Source organism: Chiloscyllium plagiosum, unplaced genomic scaffold (genome assembly GCF_037043375.1).
Source record: "Chiloscyllium plagiosum isolate Xiang-an unplaced genomic scaffold, Cpla_swu_hap1 HiC_scaffold_7, whole genome shotgun sequence".
Classification (NCBI taxonomy): Eukaryota; Metazoa; Chordata; class Chondrichthyes; order Orectolobiformes; family Hemiscylliidae; genus Chiloscyllium; species Chiloscyllium plagiosum.
In genome coordinates, this window is record NW_028270145.1 from 117,815,985 (window position 1) to 117,836,312 (window position 20,328).

The 20,328-nt window shown below is 52.5% G+C and overlaps 1 protein-coding gene across 1 annotated transcript in view; it reads left to right on the forward strand.

Moving 5' to 3' along the window:
• Positions 1 to 20,328, forward strand: part of tns1b (tensin 1b) — an 816,333-nt gene that overhangs the window by 728,082 nt on the left and 67,923 nt on the right. The window contains exons 28-29 of the mRNA XM_087988578.1: positions 4,227 to 4,298; positions 5,648 to 5,816. Of these exons, the coding sequence (XP_087844704.1) occupies positions 4,227 to 4,298; positions 5,648 to 5,816 (241 nt within the window). The remainder of the gene's footprint in view (positions 1 to 4,226; positions 4,299 to 5,647; positions 5,817 to 20,328) is intronic.

A 20,328-nucleotide genomic window follows, 5' to 3' on the forward strand; every position in this document is an offset into this window, starting at 1 on the left:
AGTGATCCAGTCTCCCTCCATGTGTCAGCCCTGCCATCCCAGGGTTCACTCTGGTTGGCAGCATTAACTCTCCTTTAAAGTTACGGTCAGGTAACTTGTTTTTGTAGTAATCTTTATTTTTGAAAACAGTCCTTTTTTATGGGTGGCACGGTGGCACAGTGGTTAGCACTGCTGCCTCACAGCACCAGTGACCTGGGTTCAATTCCCGCCTCAGGCAACTGTCTGTGTGGAGTTTGCACGTTCTCCCTGTGTCTGCGTGGGTTTCCTCCGGGTGCTCCGGTTACCTCCCACAGTCCAAAGATGTGCAGGTTAGGGGAATTGGTCCTACCACGTTGCCCATAGTGTTCAGGAATGTGTAGGTTAGGTGTGTTAGCCATGGGGAATGTGGAGTTATTGGGATAAGGTAGGAGGGTGAGTCTGGGTGGGATGTACTTTGGAGGGGTGGGTGTGGACCCAATGGGCTGAATGGCCTGCTTCCACACTGTAGGCATTCTATGATTCTTGCACATCAAACAGCAAGTGATAGACAGAGCTCAGTGATCCCAGATCAAAGCTCTGCAGTCCCGCCACATCCAGTAGTGAATGGGGGTGGACAATTAAACAACTCACTGGAGCAGGAGGCTCCACAAATCTCCCCACCCTCAACGATGGAGGGCCCCAGAACATCAGGGCAAAGGTTAAGGCTGAAGCTTTCCCAGCAACCTTCAGCCAGACGTGCCGAGTGGGTGATCCATCTCAGCCTCCTCCAGTGGTCCCCAGCATCACAGACACCAGTCTCCAGCCAATTCGATTCACTCCACGTGATATCAAGAAACAGCTGGAGACACTGGATACTGTAAAGGCTGCGGGCCCTGACAACACTCCAGCAATAGTACTGAAGACGTGTGCTCCAGAACTTGCCTCTCCCCGAGCCAAGCTGTTCCAGTCCAGTTACAACACTGGCATCTCCCAGACAATGTGGAAAATTGCCCAGGTATGTCCTGGACAGAAAAAGCAGGACAGATCCAACCCGGCCAATTCCCGCCCCATCAGTCTCCTCTCGATCATCAGGAAAGTGATGGAAGGGGTCAGTAACAGAGCTATCAAGCAGCACCTGCTCAGCAATAACCTGCTCAGTGACACCCAGTTTGGGTTCCCCCAGGGTCACCCAGCTCCTGACCCCATTACAGCCTTGGGTCAAACATGGACAAAAGAGCTGAATTCCAGAGGGGAGGGGAGAGGGACAGCCCTTGACATCGAGGCTGCATTCGACCGAGTGTGGCATCACGGAGCCCTGGCTAAACTGGGATCAATGGGTATCAGGGGGCAAACTCTCTGCTGGTTGGAGTCATACCTGGCACAGAGGAAGATGGTTGTGGTTGTTGGAGGGTCAGTCATCTCAGCTCCAGGACATCTCTGCAGGAGTCCCTCAGGGGAGTGTCCTAGACCCAACCATCTTCAGCTGCTTCATCAATGACCTTCCCTCCATCAGAAGGTCAGAAGTGGAGATGGTCCCCGATGATTACACAATGTTCAGCACCATTCACCACTCCTCAGGTACTGGAGCAGTACCCAATGCAACAAGATCTGGACAATCTCCAGGCTTGGGCTGACAAGGGGCAAGAAACATTCACGCCACACAGAGGTCAGGCTGTGACCATCAGCGATAAGAGACAATCTAACCATCGCTCCTTGACAATCAATGGTGTTACCATCACTGAATTCCCCCTGTCACCATCCTGGGGGTTACCACTGACCAGAAACTGAACTGGACTCACCACATAAACACAGTGGCTAAGAGAGCATGTGTGCCATCTACAAGATGCACTGCAGAAATTCACCAAAGACCCTCAGACAGCACCTTCCAAACCCACAACCACTTCCATCGAGAAGGACAAGGGCAGCAGATCCATGGGAACACCACCCCCTGCAAGTTCCCCTCCCAGCCCCTCACCATCCTGACTTGGAAATATATCGCCGTTCCTTCAGTGTCACTGGGTCAGAATCCTGGAATTCCCTCCCTAAGGGCATTGTGGGTCTACCCACAGCACATGGACTGCAGCGGTTCAAGAAGGCAGCTCACCCCCACCTTCTCAAGGGGCAACTAGGGACGGGGAATAAGTGCTGGCAGATGCTGTGGTCAAATTAAAAGGCATGATCGTCTCGAGGGGTTTGCTATTTTATTTCGGTGATTGGGAGCTGTGATACGGTTAAGTATGTTGCCCAGTGAGGGGTAACCCCTTCCCTTCAGTTTGTCCCCTCACCTTGAAACCTCGCAGTTGGTCAAGTTGTAGATCACACTTGGGGTTGAAGTGCTCTCTCTGGTGGCAGTAACTGGTCCGTGCAGGGATTTGTCAGCCCCTTATGATGTAGAGCCTCTGTCCCTCAATAGGCCGTGGTCATCCTAGAAATATTTAAAAAGGTATTTGAAGATTCAGTGTGAGCAAGCTCCGCGTGAATATGATGGTTCCTATCCTCATCTGCCAGGCACAAGGCCAAGGGTCAGTCCCCCAGCGGGCAGTGGGATCACTGCGTGTTTGTAAAACTCTTCTGCAATGTTTTTATTCACTTGAGGATTTGGGTACCGCTGGCTGGGCAGCATCGGTAGATGGTACTATTTTACAAGTTATTTCACCAAGCTGAGCACGGTACAATATTTCAAACTGTTTACTTTCTGAGTTAAGTATGTCCAAAGCAGCCGAAGTCTCCAAATCATGGAAGGATTTCATAATCCTGAGCGAGCTGGAGTGGGTAGATAGTGAGAGGCTGTTCTTGCTCAGAAAAGCAATAAGGAGGTCGGGTTAGAGTGAGGTGGAAGTGAGACGAGGTTGGGGTGAGGAAGGCCATCTCACCCAGTGAGCGGTGAGGGAGTAGAAATGTTCCACTGTCTGGAAATAAGGTGGAGACAGATTCAATCAAGGCATTTAAGAGGGACTTTGGATGGTTATTTGGTTGGCAATGGTGTGCAAGGATGTGGGGAAAAGGCAGGAGATTGGCATGAGGGAATAAATGCAGGGACAATGGGCCAAATGGCCTCCTTCTGTAATGTACCAATTCAGTGATTCTCACTTTGATGTTGATCCCTTTCGAAATGTACGATTTGCCTTTATGGTCGGAGGCAGAGAGTGATGGGGAAGGGTTGGGTTTACAGACTGTGACCAGCGGTGCGCTGCAGGGACCGGTGCTGGCTACACCATTGTTGGTCATTTATCTAAATGATTTGGATGAGAATTTGGGAGGCATGGTTCGTAAATTTGGGCTGAGACCAAAATTGGTGATATTGTTGACAGTGACGAATGCCTGAGATTACAAAGGGATCTTGATCAACTGGGCCACTGGGCTGAGGAGTTGCAAACAGAGTTCAATTTGGATAAATGTAAGGTATTGCACTTTGGTAAAACAAACAAGATCAATTAATAGTAGGGCCCTGGGAGTGTTATAGAGCAGAGAGACCTAGAGGTTCAGGAACATAGTTCTTTGAAATTTGCATCACAGGTAGACAGGGTGGTCCACAAGGTGCTTATCTTGCTTGCCTTCATTGCTCAGCCTTTTGAATATAGGAGTTGGGAGGTCATGTGGAGGTTGTACAGGGTGTTGGTGAGTACTGTACCTGGTCACCCTGCTATAGGAGGGATAGTATTAAGCTGGAGAGAGTTCAAAAAAGGTTTACCAGAATGTCGCTGGGGCTGAATAGTCTGGGATGTTTTTCACCAGAGCGTAGGAGGTTGAGAGGTGACTTTATAGAGGTTTATAACATCGTGAGGGGCATGGATAGGGTGAACAGCAAAGGGCTTTTGCTGAGAGTAGGAGAGTTCAAAACACGAGGACATAGGTTTCAGGTGGGAGGAGAAAGATTTGAAATGGACCTGAGGGGTACTTATTTTACACAGAGGGTGGTTTGAATGTGGAATAGACCGCAGAGGAAGTGGTAAATACAGGTACTGTTACAACATCTCAGGAACATGAATAGGAAAGGCTTCCAGGGATATAGGCCAAACACAGGCAAGTGGGACTAGTTTAGCATAGGAAACCTGGTCGGCATGGACGAGTTGGGCCGAAGGGCCTGTTTCCATGCTGTATGACTCTGTGACTCTCTGAAAATTGTTTCCCTTAACTGTCTCCTTCAGAAAGTCAAGCACAATGTGACGAGTGAATTAGATTATTCAGGTGGATTTATTGGTTCTCAGCTAGTGAGGATGTGCACGGATCATACCAGGTTGTGTGAAGGTGGAAATCCTTTCTTTCAGATCCAGTGGATAAAATCCCTGAACCAGCTGTTTCGTCAAACTCTGCATCGGAGCTGCTCAAACAGGGTGCAGGTCAGTGCTCAATCTCCTCTCCTTTCTGTATGGACTCAGCAGGAATGAGAGTCCTTCCGGGATTAGGGACAGTCACTTAGAGACCTGCCATAATCACTGTCCTGGGGCAGATCAGAATCTGGCTTTGATTTCATTCGTTTTGATTTGGTTCAGTGATGTCACATGTACCAAGATACAGTGAACAGTATTCTTTTGCGTGCTAACCAGTTAAATCATACCTTACATACTAACAGAATATAGTCTTACAGCGCCAGAGAAGGTGCAGAGAGAGATCAACTCTAATACATGAGAGGTCTGTTTGTATATTGCTGTGAAGACTTCACATTCATATACTTGTGGGTATTACATTAGATTATTTACAGTGTGGAAACAGGCCCTTCGGCCCAACAAGTCCAAACCAACCCTCCACAGACCAACCCACCCAGACCCATTCCCCTACGTTTACCCCTTCACCTAACACTATGGGCAATTGAGGCCAATTCACCTGACCTGCACATTTTTGGAATGTGGGAGGAAACCCACGCAGACACGGGGAGAATGTGCAAACTCCACACAGTCAGTCGCCTGGCGCTGTGAGGCAGCAGTGCTAACCACTGTGCCACCGTGCCGCCCACAGGTGAAAAGCCTGTCACTGAAGGATGAATTTCTACCCTTTAACCAATCCAAGACCTGGTGGGAGTCTGTCTGTCCAGGATGGGGGTCATTGCTTCCCTGTTGTCCTGAGGGTCATTGCTGGGGGTGCTAGGGACCAGGGGACCTTGGAAAAGGCAGGAATGTGCAGCAGCTGGTGGGAGACAGCTGGCGCTGGACTCTTGCTGATGATGATGGGGATGATGTGGCTGGAGAAAAACCAGGGGATGGAGTCTGGATCAGGAATGTCCACCTCTAAAGGCCAGGGGCTTAGCTGGAGCAGTGTCCCCACAGGGACCTGAGGGTCTCACTACCCTCCCTCTCTGCTCCAGGGGAGTTTGAATTCTCCCTGAGGGTCAGACTGAGAGTTTCTCACCTCCTGACCCTCTCAGTGAACTGACCCGAGAGGGGGCTGGCCTCTGTGCTGTCTACAATGAAGAGGCTGTCTCTGTGGGAGCTGCTCCTGACCCAGAGAGGATTTCAAACCAATCAGACTAAGATCAGGAGCCGATGTGGGGCGGAGGTTTGGAGGGGGAATGTCCCCACAGTCCGTGGGGGAGTAATTAGGCTGTGACACCGTGATCTGAGTGCTGCCTGCTCTCTGGGAACAGGCTCCAGATCTCCAGGCTCAATCCCAGATCCCAGCACCAGCTTGTTGGACAGCCCATTGCCCATTGTGCTCTGTGAACTGACCTGTGTGTGTGTCTCTCCCATGACAGCGTGTAACGTGCTGTTTGTTAATTCTGTGGACATGGAGTCACTGACTGGACCCCAGGCCATTGCCAAGGCCATTTCGGAGACTCTGGGAGCCCCTGTACAGCCCATCGCCACCATCGTCCACTTCAAAGTGTCCTCACAGGGAATCACTCTGACCGACAACCAGAGGAAGTAAGGAACCTCAACTCCATCTGTGTAACCGGGAGGGAGCGAGGGAGGGGGGGGAGGAGGTGGGGAGGGAGTGAGGGAGGGAGATGGATGGGAGTGAGGGAGGGAGGGGGGAGTGAGGGAGGGAGGTGGGGAGGGAGGGAGGGGGAGGAGGGAGGGAGGGAGGGAGATGGATGGGAGTGAGGGAGGGAGGGGGGAGGGGGGGAGTGAGGGAGGGAGGGGGAGGAGGGAGGGACGGAGGGGGGGAGGGGGGAGGGAGGTGGGGAGTGAGGGAGTAAGGGAGGTGGGGAGGGAGTGAGGAAGGGAGGGGGTGAGGGAGTAAGGGAGGTGGGGAGGGAGTGAGGAAGGGAGGGAGGGAGTGAGTGAGGGAGGTGGAGAGGGAGTGAGGAAGGGAGGGAAGGAGGGAGTGAGGGAGGTGGGAAGGGAGTGAGGGAGGGAGGGAGGTGGGGAGGGAGTGAGGGTGGGAGGGAGTGAGGAAGGGAGGGAGGGAGTGAGGGAGATGGGAAGGGAGGTGGGGAGGGAGTGAAGGAGGGAAGTGGTGAGGAAGGGAGGGAGGGAGTGAGGGAGGTGGGAAGGGAGTGAGGGAGGGAGGGAGCAAGAGAGGTGGGGAGGGAGGGAGGTGGGGAGGGAGTGAGGGAGGGATGGAGGGAGCAAGGGAGGTGGGGAGGGACTGAGGAAGGGAGGGAGGGAGAGGAGAATGGAGAGAGGGAGGGAGTGAGGGACTGCAAGATGGAGGGAGTGAGGGAGGGAGGAAGGGAGAGAATAGGTAGGGGAGTCAGTGAGTGGGTAACTGAGTGGGTGAATGAGTGGGTGAATGAGGGAGTGAGTGGGTAAATGAGTGAATAAGTGGGTAACAGAGTGAGGAAGGGAGTGAGTGGGTTCTGTGCGTGTGGGTCTCCGTGGGAGAGACTGAGTGAATGATACAGTTGGTCCTCTCTGTTTGTATCGATGACTCACTGCCTGATAAAGGAAAGGGGTGGGTGGGGGGGATCATGGAAACGCTGAGAACCTTTCATTTCTAGGACCATCTGCGATAACCTGAAACTAGTAAACTGGGGCAGAGGTTGGTGAGCATGGTGACATCCCAATATTCAGACTTTCCCGAACTGAGCTTTCCCTCTGTCCCCATTCCCATGTGATTCCAATTCAAACTCTCCGTGTCACTGCATCATCCGCCAAACCAGATTCACGTGATGTGGAGGCAGGGTGACTGAGTGTGTTTAAGAAGGAAACCGCTTTCTCCGGGTTAACGATGTCGAGGTGGTTTGGGGAGAGAGTGGGAACACGGTGTCGAGGGAGACGATCCACTGTGGCCATGTTGAAGAGTTAGAGTGGGATCAATTGGCCAAATGTCAGAGTCTGGCTCCTCCTTTCGATGTCTCACAGTGCGGACTCAGGACCAGACCCTACCTGACGGAACAGCACCGACACCGCCCCTTCGTGCACGGACCCCACAACAACAAGGACAACACCACCCCCCGACCCTAACCCCAAACACCAACACCGTGACTGCGGGAGCTCAGGGACTGTGTCCAGAACCTCAGGGACAACATACTGTACCTCAGAGACAGCGTACTGAACCTCAGAGACAGCGTACTGTACCTCAGAGACAGCGTACTGAACCTCCGGGACAGTGTACTGAACCTCAGAGACAGCGTACTGAACCTCAGAGACAGCGTACTGTACCTCAGAGACAGCGTACTGAACCTCCGGGACAGTGTACTGAACCTCAGAGACAGCGTACTGAACCTCAGAGACAGCGTACTGTACCTCAGAGACAGCGTACTGAACCTCCGGGACAGTGTACTGAACCTCAGAGACAGCGTACTGAACCTCAGAGACAGCGTACTGTACCTCAGAGACAGCGTACTGAACCTCCGGGACAGTGTACTGAACCTCAGAGACAGCGTACTGAACCTCAGAGACAGCGTACTGAACCTCAGAGACAGCGTACTGAACCTCAGAGACAGCGTACTGAACCTCAGAGACAGTGTACTGTACCTCAGAGACAGTGTACTGAACCTCAGAGACAGCGTACTGTACCTCAGAGACAGTGTACTGAACCTCCGGGACAGTGTACTGTACCTCAGAGACAGCGTACTGAACCTCAGAGACAACATACTGAACCTCAGAGACAGCGTACTGTACCTCAGAGACAGTGTACTGAACCTCAGAGACAGCGTACTGTACCTCAGAGACAGCGTACTGAACCTCAGAGACAGCGTACTGAACCTCCGGGACAGTGTACTGAACCTCAGAGACAGCGTACTGAACCTCAGAGACAGTGTACTGTACCTCAAAGACAGTGTACTGAACCTCAGAGACAGCGTACTGTACCTCAGAGACAGTGTACTGAACCTCCGGGACAGTGTACTGAACCTCAGAGACAGCGTACTGAACCTCAGAGACAGCGTACTGAACCTCCGGGACAGTGTACTGAACCTCAGAGACAGCGTACTGAACCTCAGAGACAGCGTACTGTACCTCAGAGACAGTGTACTGAACCTCAGAGACAGCGTACTGAACCTCCGGGACAGCGTACTGAACCTCAGAGACAGTGTACTGTACTTCAGAGACAGCGTACTGAACCTCAGAGACAGCGGACTGAACCTCAGAGACAGCGTACTGAACCTCCGGGACAGCGTACCGAACCTCAGGGACAGCGTACTGAACCTCAGAGACAGCGTATTGAACCTCAGGGACAGCGTACTGAACCTCCGGGACAGCGTACTGAACCTCAGGGACAACATACTGAACCTCCGGGACAGTGTACTGTACCTCAGAGACAGCGTACTGAACCTCCGGGACAGCGTACTGAACCTCCGGGACAGCGTACTGAACCTCAGAGACAGCGTACTGAACCTCAGAGACAGCGTACAGAACCTCCGGGACAGCGTACTGAACCTCAGAGACAGCGTACTGAACCTCCGGGACAGCGTACTGAACCTCAGAGACAGCGTACTGAACCTCCGGGACAGCGTACTGAACCTCAGAGACAGCGTACTGAACCTCCGGGACAGCGTACTGAACCTCAGAGACAGCGTATTGAACCTCCGGGACAGCGTACTGAACCTCAGGGACAACATACTGAACCTCCGGGACAGTGTACTGTACCTCAGAGACAGCGTACTGAACCTCCGGGACAGCGTACTGAACCTCAGGGACAGCGTACTGAACCTCAGAGACAGCGTACTGAACCTCAGAGACAGCGTACTGTAGAGACAGCGTACTGAACCTCAGGGACAGTGTACTGTACCTCAGGGACAGTGTACTGTAGAGACAGCGTACTGAACCTCAGGGACAGTGTACTGTACCTCAGGGACAGCGTACTGAACCTCAGAGACAGTGTACTGTAGAGACAGCGTACTGAACCTCAGGGACAGTGTACTGTACCTCAGGGACAGTGTACTGTACCTCAGAGACAGTGTACTGAACCTCAGGGACAGCGTACTGAACCTCAGAGACAGTGTACTGTAGAGACAGCGTACTGAACCTCAGGGACAGTGTACTGTACCTCAGGGACAGTGTACTGTACCTCAGAGACAGTGTATTGAACCTCCGGGACAGCGTACTGAACCTCAGGGACAACATACTGAACCTCCGGGACAGCGTACCGAACCTCAGAGACAGCGTACTGAACTTCCGGGACAGCGTACTGAACCTGAGAGACAGCTTACTGAACCTCAGAGACAGTGTACTGTAGAGACAGCGTACTGAACCTCAGGGACAGTGTACTGTACCTCAGGGACAGTGTACTGTACCTCAGAGACAGTGTACTGAACCTCAGGGACAGCGTACTGAACCTCAGAGACAGTGTACTGAACCTCAGAGACAGAGTACTGTACCTCAGAGACAGTGTACTGAACCTCAGGGACAGCGTACTGAACCTCAGGGACAGTGTACTGAACCTCAGAGACAGCGTACTGAACCTCAGGGACAACGTACTGAACCTCAGGGACAGTGTACTGTACCTCAGAGACAGCGTACTGAACCTCAGAGACAGCGTACTGAACCTCAGGGACAGTGTACTGTACCTCAGAGACAGCGTACTGAACCTCCGGGACAGCGTACTGAACCTCAGGGACAGTGAACTGTACCTCCGAGACAGCGTACTGAACCTCCGGGACAGCATACTGAACCTCAGAGACAGCGTACTGAACCTCAGGGACAGTGTACTGTACCTCCGGGACAGCGTACTGAACCTCAGAGACAGCGTACTGAACCTCAGAGACAGTGTACTGTACTTCAGAGACAGCGTACTGAACCTCAGAGACAGCGTACTGAACCTCAGAGACAGCGTACTGAACCTCAGGGACAGCGTACTGAACCTCAGAGACAGCGTACTGAACCTCAGGGACAGTGTACTGAACCTCAGAGACAGCATACTGAACCTCAGGTACAACGTACTGAAGCTCAGGGACAGTGTACTGTACCTCAGAGACAGCGTACTGAACCTCAGAGACAGTGTACTGAACCTCAGGGACAGTGTACTGTACCTCAGGGACAGCGTACTGTACCTCAGAGACAGCATATTGAACCTCAGGGACAGCGTACTGAACCTCAGGGACAGTGTACTGAACCTCAGAGACAGCATACTGAACCTCAGGGACAACGTACTGAACCTCAGGGACAGCGTACTGAACCTCAGGGACAGCGTACTGAACCTCAGGGACAGTGTACTGAACCTCAGGGACAGTGTACTGAACCTCAGAGACAGCATACTGAACCTCAGAGACAGCATACTGAACCTCAGGGACAACGTACTGTACCTCAGAGACAGCGTACTGAACCTCAGAGACAGCGTACTGAACCTCAGGGACAGTGTACTGTACCTCAGAGACAGCGTACTGAACCTCAGAGACAGTGTACTGAACCTCAGGGACAGTGTACTGTACCTCAGGGACAGCGTACTGTACCTCAGGGACAGCATACTGAAGCTCAGGGACAGTATACTGAACCTCAGGGACAGTGTATTGAAGGTGCTAACAGTGTGCTGAAGCTCAGGGACAGCGTACTGAACCTCAGAGACAGCATATTGAACCTCAGGGACAGCGTACTGAACCTCAGGGACAGCGTACTGAACCTCAGGGACAGCGTACGGAACCTCAGGGACAGTGTACTGAAGCTCGGGGACAGCATACGGAACCTCAGGGACAGTGTACTGAACCTCAGGGACAGTGTACCGAACCTCAGGGACAGTGTACTGAACCTCAGAGACAGCATATTGAACCTCAGGGACAGCGTACTGAACCTCAGGGACAGCGTACTGAACCTCAGGGACAGCGTACGGAACCTCAGGGACAGTGTACTGAAGCTCGGGGACAGCATACGGAACCTCAGGGACAGTGTACTGAACCTCAGGGACAGCGTATGAAGCTCAGGGACAGCGTACTGTACCTCAGGGAGAGCGTACTGAACCTCAGGGACAGCATACGCAAGCTCAGGGACAGCGTACTAAAGCTCAGAGACAGTATACTGAAGCTCCAGGACAGTGTTCAAAACCTCAGGGACAGCATACTGAAGCTCAGGGACAGCGCACAGAACCTAAGGCTCAGCATACTCAAGCTCAGGGACAGCGTACTGAAGCTCAGGGACAGCATACTGAAGCTCAGAGACAGTATACTGAACCTCAGGGACAGAGTACTGAACCTCAGGACTGTGTATTGAAGGTGCTAACAGCGTACTGAAGCTCAGGGACAGCGTACTGAAGCTCAGGGACAGCGTACTGAACCTCAGGGACACCGTACTGAAGCTCAGGGACAGTGTACTGAAGCTCAGAGACAGTGAACTGAAGCTCAGGGACACCGTACTGAAGCTCAGGGACAGCGTACTGAACCTCAGAGACAGTGTACTGAAGCTCAGGGACAGTGTACTGAACCTCGGAGACAGCATACTGAAGGTCAGGGACTGCATACTGAAGCTCAGGGACAGCGTACTGAAGCTCAGGGACAGTGTACCTAAGCTCAGGGACAGGGTACTGAAGGTCAGGGACAGTGTACTGAAGCTTAGGGATAGTGTACTGAAGGTCACGGACAGCGTACTGAACCTCAGGGACAGCGTACTGAAGCTCAGAGACAGTGTACTGAACCTCAGGGACAGCGTACTCTACCTCGGGGCAGCGTACTGAAGCTCAGAGACAGTGTAGTGAAGCTCAGGGATAGTGTACTGAAGGTCACGGACAGCGTACTGAACATCAGGGACAGCGTACTGAAGCTCAGGGATAGTGTACTGACGGTCAGGGACAGCGTACTGAAGCTTAGGGACAGTGTACTGAACCTCAGGGACAGCATTCTGAAGCTTAGGGACAGTGTACTGCACCTCAGGGACAGTGTACTGCACCTCAGGGACAGTGTACTTAAACGCAGGGACAGTGTATTGAAGGTGCTAACAGCGTACTGAACCTCAGGGACAGCGTACTGAAGCTCAGGGACAGTGTACTGAAGTTCAGAGACTGCGTGCTGAAGCTCAGGGACAGGGTACTGAACCTCAGAGACAGTGTACTGAAGGTCACGGACAGTGTACTGTACCTCAGAGACAGCATACTGAACCTCAGAGATAGCGTACTGTACCTCAGAGACAGTGTACAGTACTTCAGAGACAGCGTACTGAACCTCAGAGACAGCGTACTGAACCTCAGAGACAGCGTACTGAACCTCAGAGACAGCGTACTGAACCTCAGGGACAGTGTACTGTACCTCAGAGACAGCGTACTGAACCTCAGAGACAGCGTACTGAACCTCAGGGACAGCGTACTGTACCTCAGAGACAGCGTACTGAACCTCAGAGACAGCGTACTGAACCTCAGGGACAGCGTACTGAACCTCAGGGACAGTGTACTGTACCTCAGAGGCAGCGTACTGAACCTCAGAGACAGCGTACTGAACCTCAGAGACAGCGTACTGAACCTCAGAGACAGTGTACCGAACCTCAGGGACAGTGTACTGAACCTCAGAGACAGCATACTGAACCTCAGGGACAACGTACTGAACCTCAGGGACAGCGTACTGAACCTCAGGGACAGCGTACTGAACCTCATGGACAGTGTACTGAACCTCAGAGACAGCATACTGAACCTCAGGGACAACGTACTGTACCTCAGAGACAGCGTACTGAACCTCAGAGACAGCGTACTGAACCTCAGGGACAGTGTACTGTACCTCAGAGACAGCGTACTGAACCTCAGAGACAGTGTACTGAACCTCAGGGACAGTGTACTGTACCTCAGGGACAGCGTACTGTACCTCAGGGACAGCATACTGAAGCTCAGGGACAGTATACTGAACCTCAGGGACAGTGTATTGAAGGTGCTAACAGTGTGCTGAAGCTCAGGGACAGCGTACTGAAGCTCAGGGACAGTGTACCGAACCTCAGGGACAGTGTACTGAACCTCAGAGACAGCATATTGAACCTCAGGGACAGCGTACTGAACCTCAGGGACAGCGTACTGAACCTCAGGGACAGTGTACTGAAGCTCGGGGACAGCATACGGAACCTCAGGGACAGTGTACTGAACCTCAGGGACAGCGTATGAAGCTCAGGGACAGCGTACTGTACCTCAGGGAGAGCGTACTGAACCTCAGGGACAGCATACGCAAGCTCAGGGACAGCGTACTGAAGCTCAGAGACAGTATACTGAAGCTCCAGGACAGTGTTCAAAACCTCAGGGACAGCATACTGAAGCTCAGGGACAACGCACAGAACCTAAGGCTCAGCGTACTGAAGCTCAGGGACAGCGTACTGAAGCTCAGGGACAGCGTACTGAAGCTCAGAGACAGTATACTGAACCTCAGGGACAGAGTACTGAACCTCAGGACTGTGTACTGAAGGTGCTAACAGCGTACTGAAGCTCAGGGACAGCGTACTGAAGCTCAGGGACAGCGTACTGAACCTCAGGGACACCGTACTGAAGCTCAGGGATAGTGTACTGACGGTCAGGGACAGCGTACTGAAGCTTAGGGACAGTGTACTGAACCTCAGGGACAGCATTCTGAAGCTTACGGACAGTGTACTGCACCTCAGGGACAGTGTACTGCACCTCAGGGACAGTGTACTGACGGTCAGGGACAGCGTACTGAAGCTTAGGGACAGTGTACTGAACCTCAGGGACAGCGTACTGAAGCTCAGGGACAGTGTACTGAAGGTCACGGACAGCGTACTGAACCTCAGGGACAGCGTACTGAACCACAGAGATAGTATACTGAACCTCAGGGACAGTGTACTGAAGCTCAGAGACAGCGTGCTGAAGCTCAGGGACAGGGTACTGAACCTCAGAGACGGTGTACTGAAGGTCACGGACAGTGTACTGTACCTCAGAGACAGCATACTGAACCTCAGAGATAGCGTACTGTACCTCAGAGACAGTGTACAGTACTTCAGAGACAGCGTACTGAACCTCAGAGACAGCGTACTGAACCTCAGAGACAGCATACTGAACCTCAGGGACAGTGTACTGTACCTCAGAGACAGCGTACTGAAACTCAGAGACAGCGTACTGAACCTCAGGGACAGCGTACTGTACCTCAGAGACAGTGTACAGTACTTCAGGGACAGTGTACTGTACCTCAGAGACAGCGTACTGAACCTCAGAGACAGCGTACTGAACCTCAGAGACAGTGTACTGAACCTCAGAGACAGTGTACCGAACCTCAGGGACAGTGTACTGTACCTCAGAGACAGCATACTGAACCTCAGAGACAGCGACTGAACCTCAGAGACAGCGTACTGAACCTCAGGGACAGCGTACTGAACCTCAGGGACAGCGTACTGAACCTCAGAGACAGTGTACTGAACCTCAGGGACAGTGTACTGTACCTCAGAGACAGCGTACTGAACCTCAGAGACAGCGTACTGAACCTCAGGGACACCGTACTGAAGCTCAGGGACAGTGTACTGAAGCTCAGGGACAGTGTACTGAACGTCAGGGACAGCGGACTGAAGCTCAGGGACAGTGTACTGAACCTCAGAGACAGTGTACTGAACCTCAGAGACAGTGTACTGAAGCTCAGGGACAGCGTAATGAAGCTTAGGGACAGCGTACTGAAGCTCAGAGACAGTGTACTGAACCTCAGAGACAGTGTACTGAAGCTCAGGGACAGCGTACTGAAGCTCAGAGACAGTATACTGAACCTCAGGGACAGCGTACTGAAGCTCAGAGACAGCGTACTGAACCTCAGGGACAGCGTACTGAACCTCAGAGACAGTGTACTGAACCTCAGGGACAGTGTACTGAACCTCAGAGACAGTGTACCGAACCTCAGGGACAGTGTACTGTACCTCAGAGACAGTGTACTGAACCTCAGAGACAGCGTACTGAACCTCAGAGACAGTGTACTGAACCTCAGAGACAGTGTACCGAACCTCAGGGACAGTGTACTGTACCTCAGAGACAGCGTACTGAACCTCAGAGACAGCGACTGAACCTCAGAGACAGCGTACTGAACCTCAGGGACAGCGTACTGAACCTCAGAGACAGCGTACTGAACCTCAGAGACAGCGTACTGAACCTCAGAGACAGCGTACTGAACCTCAGGGACACCGTACTGAAGCTCAGGGACAGCGTAATGAAGCTCAGGGACAGCGTACTGAAGCTCAGAGACAGTATACTGAACCTCAGGGACAGTGTACTGAAGCTCAGGGACAGTGTACTGTACCTCAGAGACAGCGTACTGAACCTCAGAGACAGCGTACTGAACCTCAGAGACAGTGTACTGAACCTCAGGGACAGTGTACTGTACCTCAGAGACAGCATACTGAACCTCAGAGACAGCGACTGAACCTCAGAGACAGCGTACTGAACCTCAGGGACAGCGTACTGAACCTCAGAGACAGTGTACTGAACCTCAGGGACAGTGTACTGTACCTCAGAGACAGCGTACTGAACCTCAGAGACAGCGTACTGAACCTCAGAGACAGTGTACTGAAGCTCGGGGACAGTGTACTGAAGCTCAGGGACAGTGTACTGAACGTCAGGGACAGCGTACTGAACCTCAGAGACAGCGTACTGAACCTCAGAGACAGTGTACTGAACCTCAGGGACAGTGTACTGTACCTCAGAGACAGCATACTGAACCTCAGAGACAGCGACTGAACCTCAGAGACAGCGTACTGAACCTCAGGGACAGCGTACTGAACCTCAGAGACAGTGTACTGAACCTCAGGGACAGTGTACTGTACCTCAGAGACAGCGTACTGAACCTCAGAGACAGCGTACTGAACCTCAGGGACAGTGTACTGAAGCTCAGGGACAGTGTACTGAAGCTCAGGGACAGTGTACTGAACGTCAGGGACAGCGGACTGAACCTCAGAGACAGTGTACTGAACCTCAGAGACAGTGTACTGAACCTCAGAGACAGCGTACTGAAGCTCAGAGACAGTATACTGAAGCTCCGGGACAGTATTCAGAACCTCAGAGACAGCGTACTGAACCTCAGGGACAGCGTACAGAACCTCAGGGACAGCATACTCAAGCTCAGGGACAGCGTACTGCAGCTCAGGGACAGCGTACTGAACCTCAGGGACAGTGTACTGAACCTCAGGGACAGTGTACTGAACCTCAGAGACAGCATACTGAACCTCAGAGACAGCATACTGAACCTCAGGGACAACGTACTGTACCTCAGAGACAGCGTACTGAACCTCAGAGACAGCGTACTGAACCTCAGGGACAGTGTACTGTACCTCAGAGACAGCGTACTGAACCTCAGAGACAGTGTACTGAACCTCAGGGACAGTGTACTGTACCTCAGGGACAGCGTACTGTACCTCAGGGACAGCATACTGAAGCTCAGGGACAGTATACTGAACCTCAGGGACAGTGTATTGAAGGTGCTAACAGTGTGCTGAAGCTCAGGGACAGCGTACTGAACCTCAGAGACAGCATATTGAACCTCAGGGACAGCGTACTGAACCTCAGGGACAGCGTACTGAACCTCAGGGACAGCGTACGGAACCTCAGGGACAGTGTACTGAAGCTCGGGGACAGCATACGGAACCTCAGGGACAGTGTACTGAACCTCAGGGACAGTGTACCGAACCTCAGGGACAGTGTACTGAACCTCAGAGACAGCATATTGAACCTCAGGGACAGCGTACTGAACCTCAGGGACAGCGTACTGAACCTCAGGGACAGCGTACGGAACCTCAGGGACAGTGTACTGAAGCTCGGGGACAGCATACGGAACCTCAGGGACAGTGTACTGAACCTCAGGGACAGCGTATGAAGCTCAGGGACAGCGTACTGTACCTCAGGGAGAGCGTACTGAACCTCAGGGACAGCATACGCAAGCTCAGGGACAGCGTACTAAAGCTCAGAGACAGTATACTGAAGCTCCAGGACAGTGTTCAAAACCTCAGGGACAGCATACTGAAGCTCAGGGACAGCGCACAGAACCTAAGGCTCAGCATACTCAAGCTCAGGGACAGCGTACTGAAGCTCAGGGACAGCATACTGAAGCTCAGAGACAGTATACTGAACCTCAGGGACAGAGTACTGAACCTCAGGACTGTGTATTGAAGGTGCTAACAGCGTACTGAAGCTCAGGGACAGCGTACTGAAGCTCAGGGACAGCGTACTGAACCTCAGGGACACCGTACTGAAGCTCAGGGACAGTGTACTGAAGCTCAGAGACAGTGAACTGAAGCTCAGGGACACCGTACTGAAGCTCAGGGACAGCGTACTGAACCTCAGAGACAGTGTACTGAAGCTCAGGGACAGTGTACTGAACCTCAGAGACAGCATACTGAAGGTCAGGGACTGCATACTGAAGCTCAGGGACAGCGTACTGAAGCTCAGGGACAGTGTACCTAAGCTCAGGGACAGGGTACTGAAGGTCAGGGACAGTGTACTGAAGCTTAGGGATAGTGTACTGAAGGTCACGGACAGCGTACTGAACCTCAGGGACAGCGTACTGAAGCTCAGAGACAGTGTACTGAACCTCAGGGACAGCGTACTCTACCTCGGGGCAGCGTACTGAAGCTCAGAGACAGTGTAGTGAAGCTCAGGGATAGTGTACTGAAGGTCACGGACAGCGTACTGAACATCAGGGACAGCGTACTGAAGCTCAGGGATAGTGTACTGACGGTCAGGGACAGCGTACTGAAGCTTAGGGACAGTGTACTGAACCTCAGGGACAGCATTCTGAAGCTTAGGGACAGTGTACTGCACCTCAGGGACAGTGTACTGCACCTCAGGGACAGTGTACTGAAACGCAGGGACAGTGTATTGAAGGTGCTAACAGCGTACTGAACCTCAGGGACAGCGTACTGAAGCTCAGGGACAGTGTACTGAAGTTCAGAGACTGCGTGCTGAAGCTCAGGGACAGGGTACTGAACCTCAGAGACAGTGTACTGAAGGTCACGGACAGTGTACTGTACCTCAGAGACAGCATACTGAACCTCAGAGATAGCGTACTGTACCTCAGAGACAGTGTACAGTACTTCAGAGACAGCGTACTGAACCTCAGAGACAGCGTACTGAACCTCAGAGACAGCGTACTGAACCTCAGGGACAGTGTACTGTACCTCAGAGACAGCGTACTGAACCTCAGAGACAGCGTACTGAACCTCAGGGACAGCGTACTGTACCTCAGAGACAGCGTACTGAACCTCAGAGACAGCGTACTGAACCTCAGGGACAGCGTACTGAACCTCAGGGACAGTGTACTGTACCTCAGAGGCAGCGTACTGAACCTCAGAGACAGCGTACTGAACCTCAGAGACAGCGTACTGAACCTCAGAGACAGTGTACCGAACCTCAGGGACAGTGTACTGAACCTCAGAGACAGCATACTGAACCTCAGGGACAACGTACTGAACCTCAGGGACAGCGTACTGAACCTCAGGGACAGCGTACTGAACCTCATGGACAGTGTACTGAACCTCAGAGACAGCATACTGAACCTCAGGGACAACGTACTGTACCTCAGAGACAGCGTACTGAACCTCAGAGACAGCGTACTGAACCTCAGGGACAGTGTACTGTACCTCAGAGACAGCGTACTGAACCTCAGAGACAGTGTACTGAACCTCAGGGACAGTGTACTGTACCTCAGGGACAGCGTACTGTACCTCAGGGACAGCATACTGAAGCTCAGGGACAGTATACTGAACCTCAGGGACAGTGTATTGAAGGTGCTAACAGTGTGCTGAAGCTCAGGGACAGCGTACTGAAGCTCAGGGACAGTGTACCGAACCTCAGGGACAGTGTACTGAACCTCAGAGACAGCATATTGAACCTCAGGGACAGCGTACTGAACCTCAGGGACAGCGTACTGAACCTCAGGGACAGCGTACGGAACCTCAGGGACAGTGTACTGAAGCTCGGGGACAGCATACGGAACCTCAGGGACAGTGTACTGAACCTCAGGGACAGCGTATGAAGCTCAGGGACAGCGTACTGTACCTCAGGGAGAGCGTACTGAACCTCAGGGACAGCATACGCAAGCTCAGGGACAGCGTACTGAAGCTCAGAGACAGTATACTGAAGCTCCAGGACAGTGTTCAAAACCTCAGGGACAGCATACTGAAGCTCAGGGACAACGCACAGAACCTAAGGCTCAGCGTACTGAAGCTCAGGGACAGCGTACTGAAGCTCAGGGACAGCGTACTGAAGCTCAGAGACAGTATACTGAACCTCAGGGACAGAGTACTGAACCTCAGGACTGTGTACTGAAGGTGCTAACAGCGTACTGAAGCTCAGGGACAGCGTACTGAAGCTCAGGGACAGCGTACTGAACCTCAGGGACACCGTACTGAAGCTCAGGGATAGTGTACTGACGGTCAGGGACAGCGTACTGAAGCTTAGGGACAGTGTACTGAACCTCAGGGACAGCATTCTGAAGCTTACGGACAGTGTACTGCACCTCAGGGACAGTGTACTGCACCTCAGGGACAGTGTACTGACGGTCAGGGACAGCGTACTGAAGCTTAGGGACAGTGTACTGAACCTCAGGGACAGCGTACTGAAGCTCAGGGACAGTGTACTGAAGGTCACGGACAGCGTACTGAACCTCAGGGACAGCGTACTGAACCACAGAGATAGTATACTGAACCTCAGGGACAGTGTACTGAAGCTCAGAGACAGCGTGCTGAAGCTCAGGGACAGGGTACTGAACCTCAGAGACAGTGTACTGAAGGTCACGGACAGTGTACTGTACCTCAGAGACAGCATACTGAACCTCAGAGATAGCGTACTGTACCTCAGAGACAGTGTACAGTACTTCAGAGACAGCGTACTGAACCTCAGAGACAGCGTACTGAACCTCAGAGACAGCATACTGAACCTCAGGGACAGTGTACTGTACCTCAGAGACAGCGTACTGAAACTCAGAGACAGCGTACTGAACCTCAGGGACAGCGTACTGTATCTCAGAGACAGTGTACAGTACTTCAGGGACAGTGTACTGTACCTCAGAGACAGCGTACTGAACCTCAGAGACAGCGTACTGAACCTCAGAGACAGTGTACTGAACCTCAGAGACAGTGTACCGAACCTCAGGGACAGTGTACTGTACCTCAG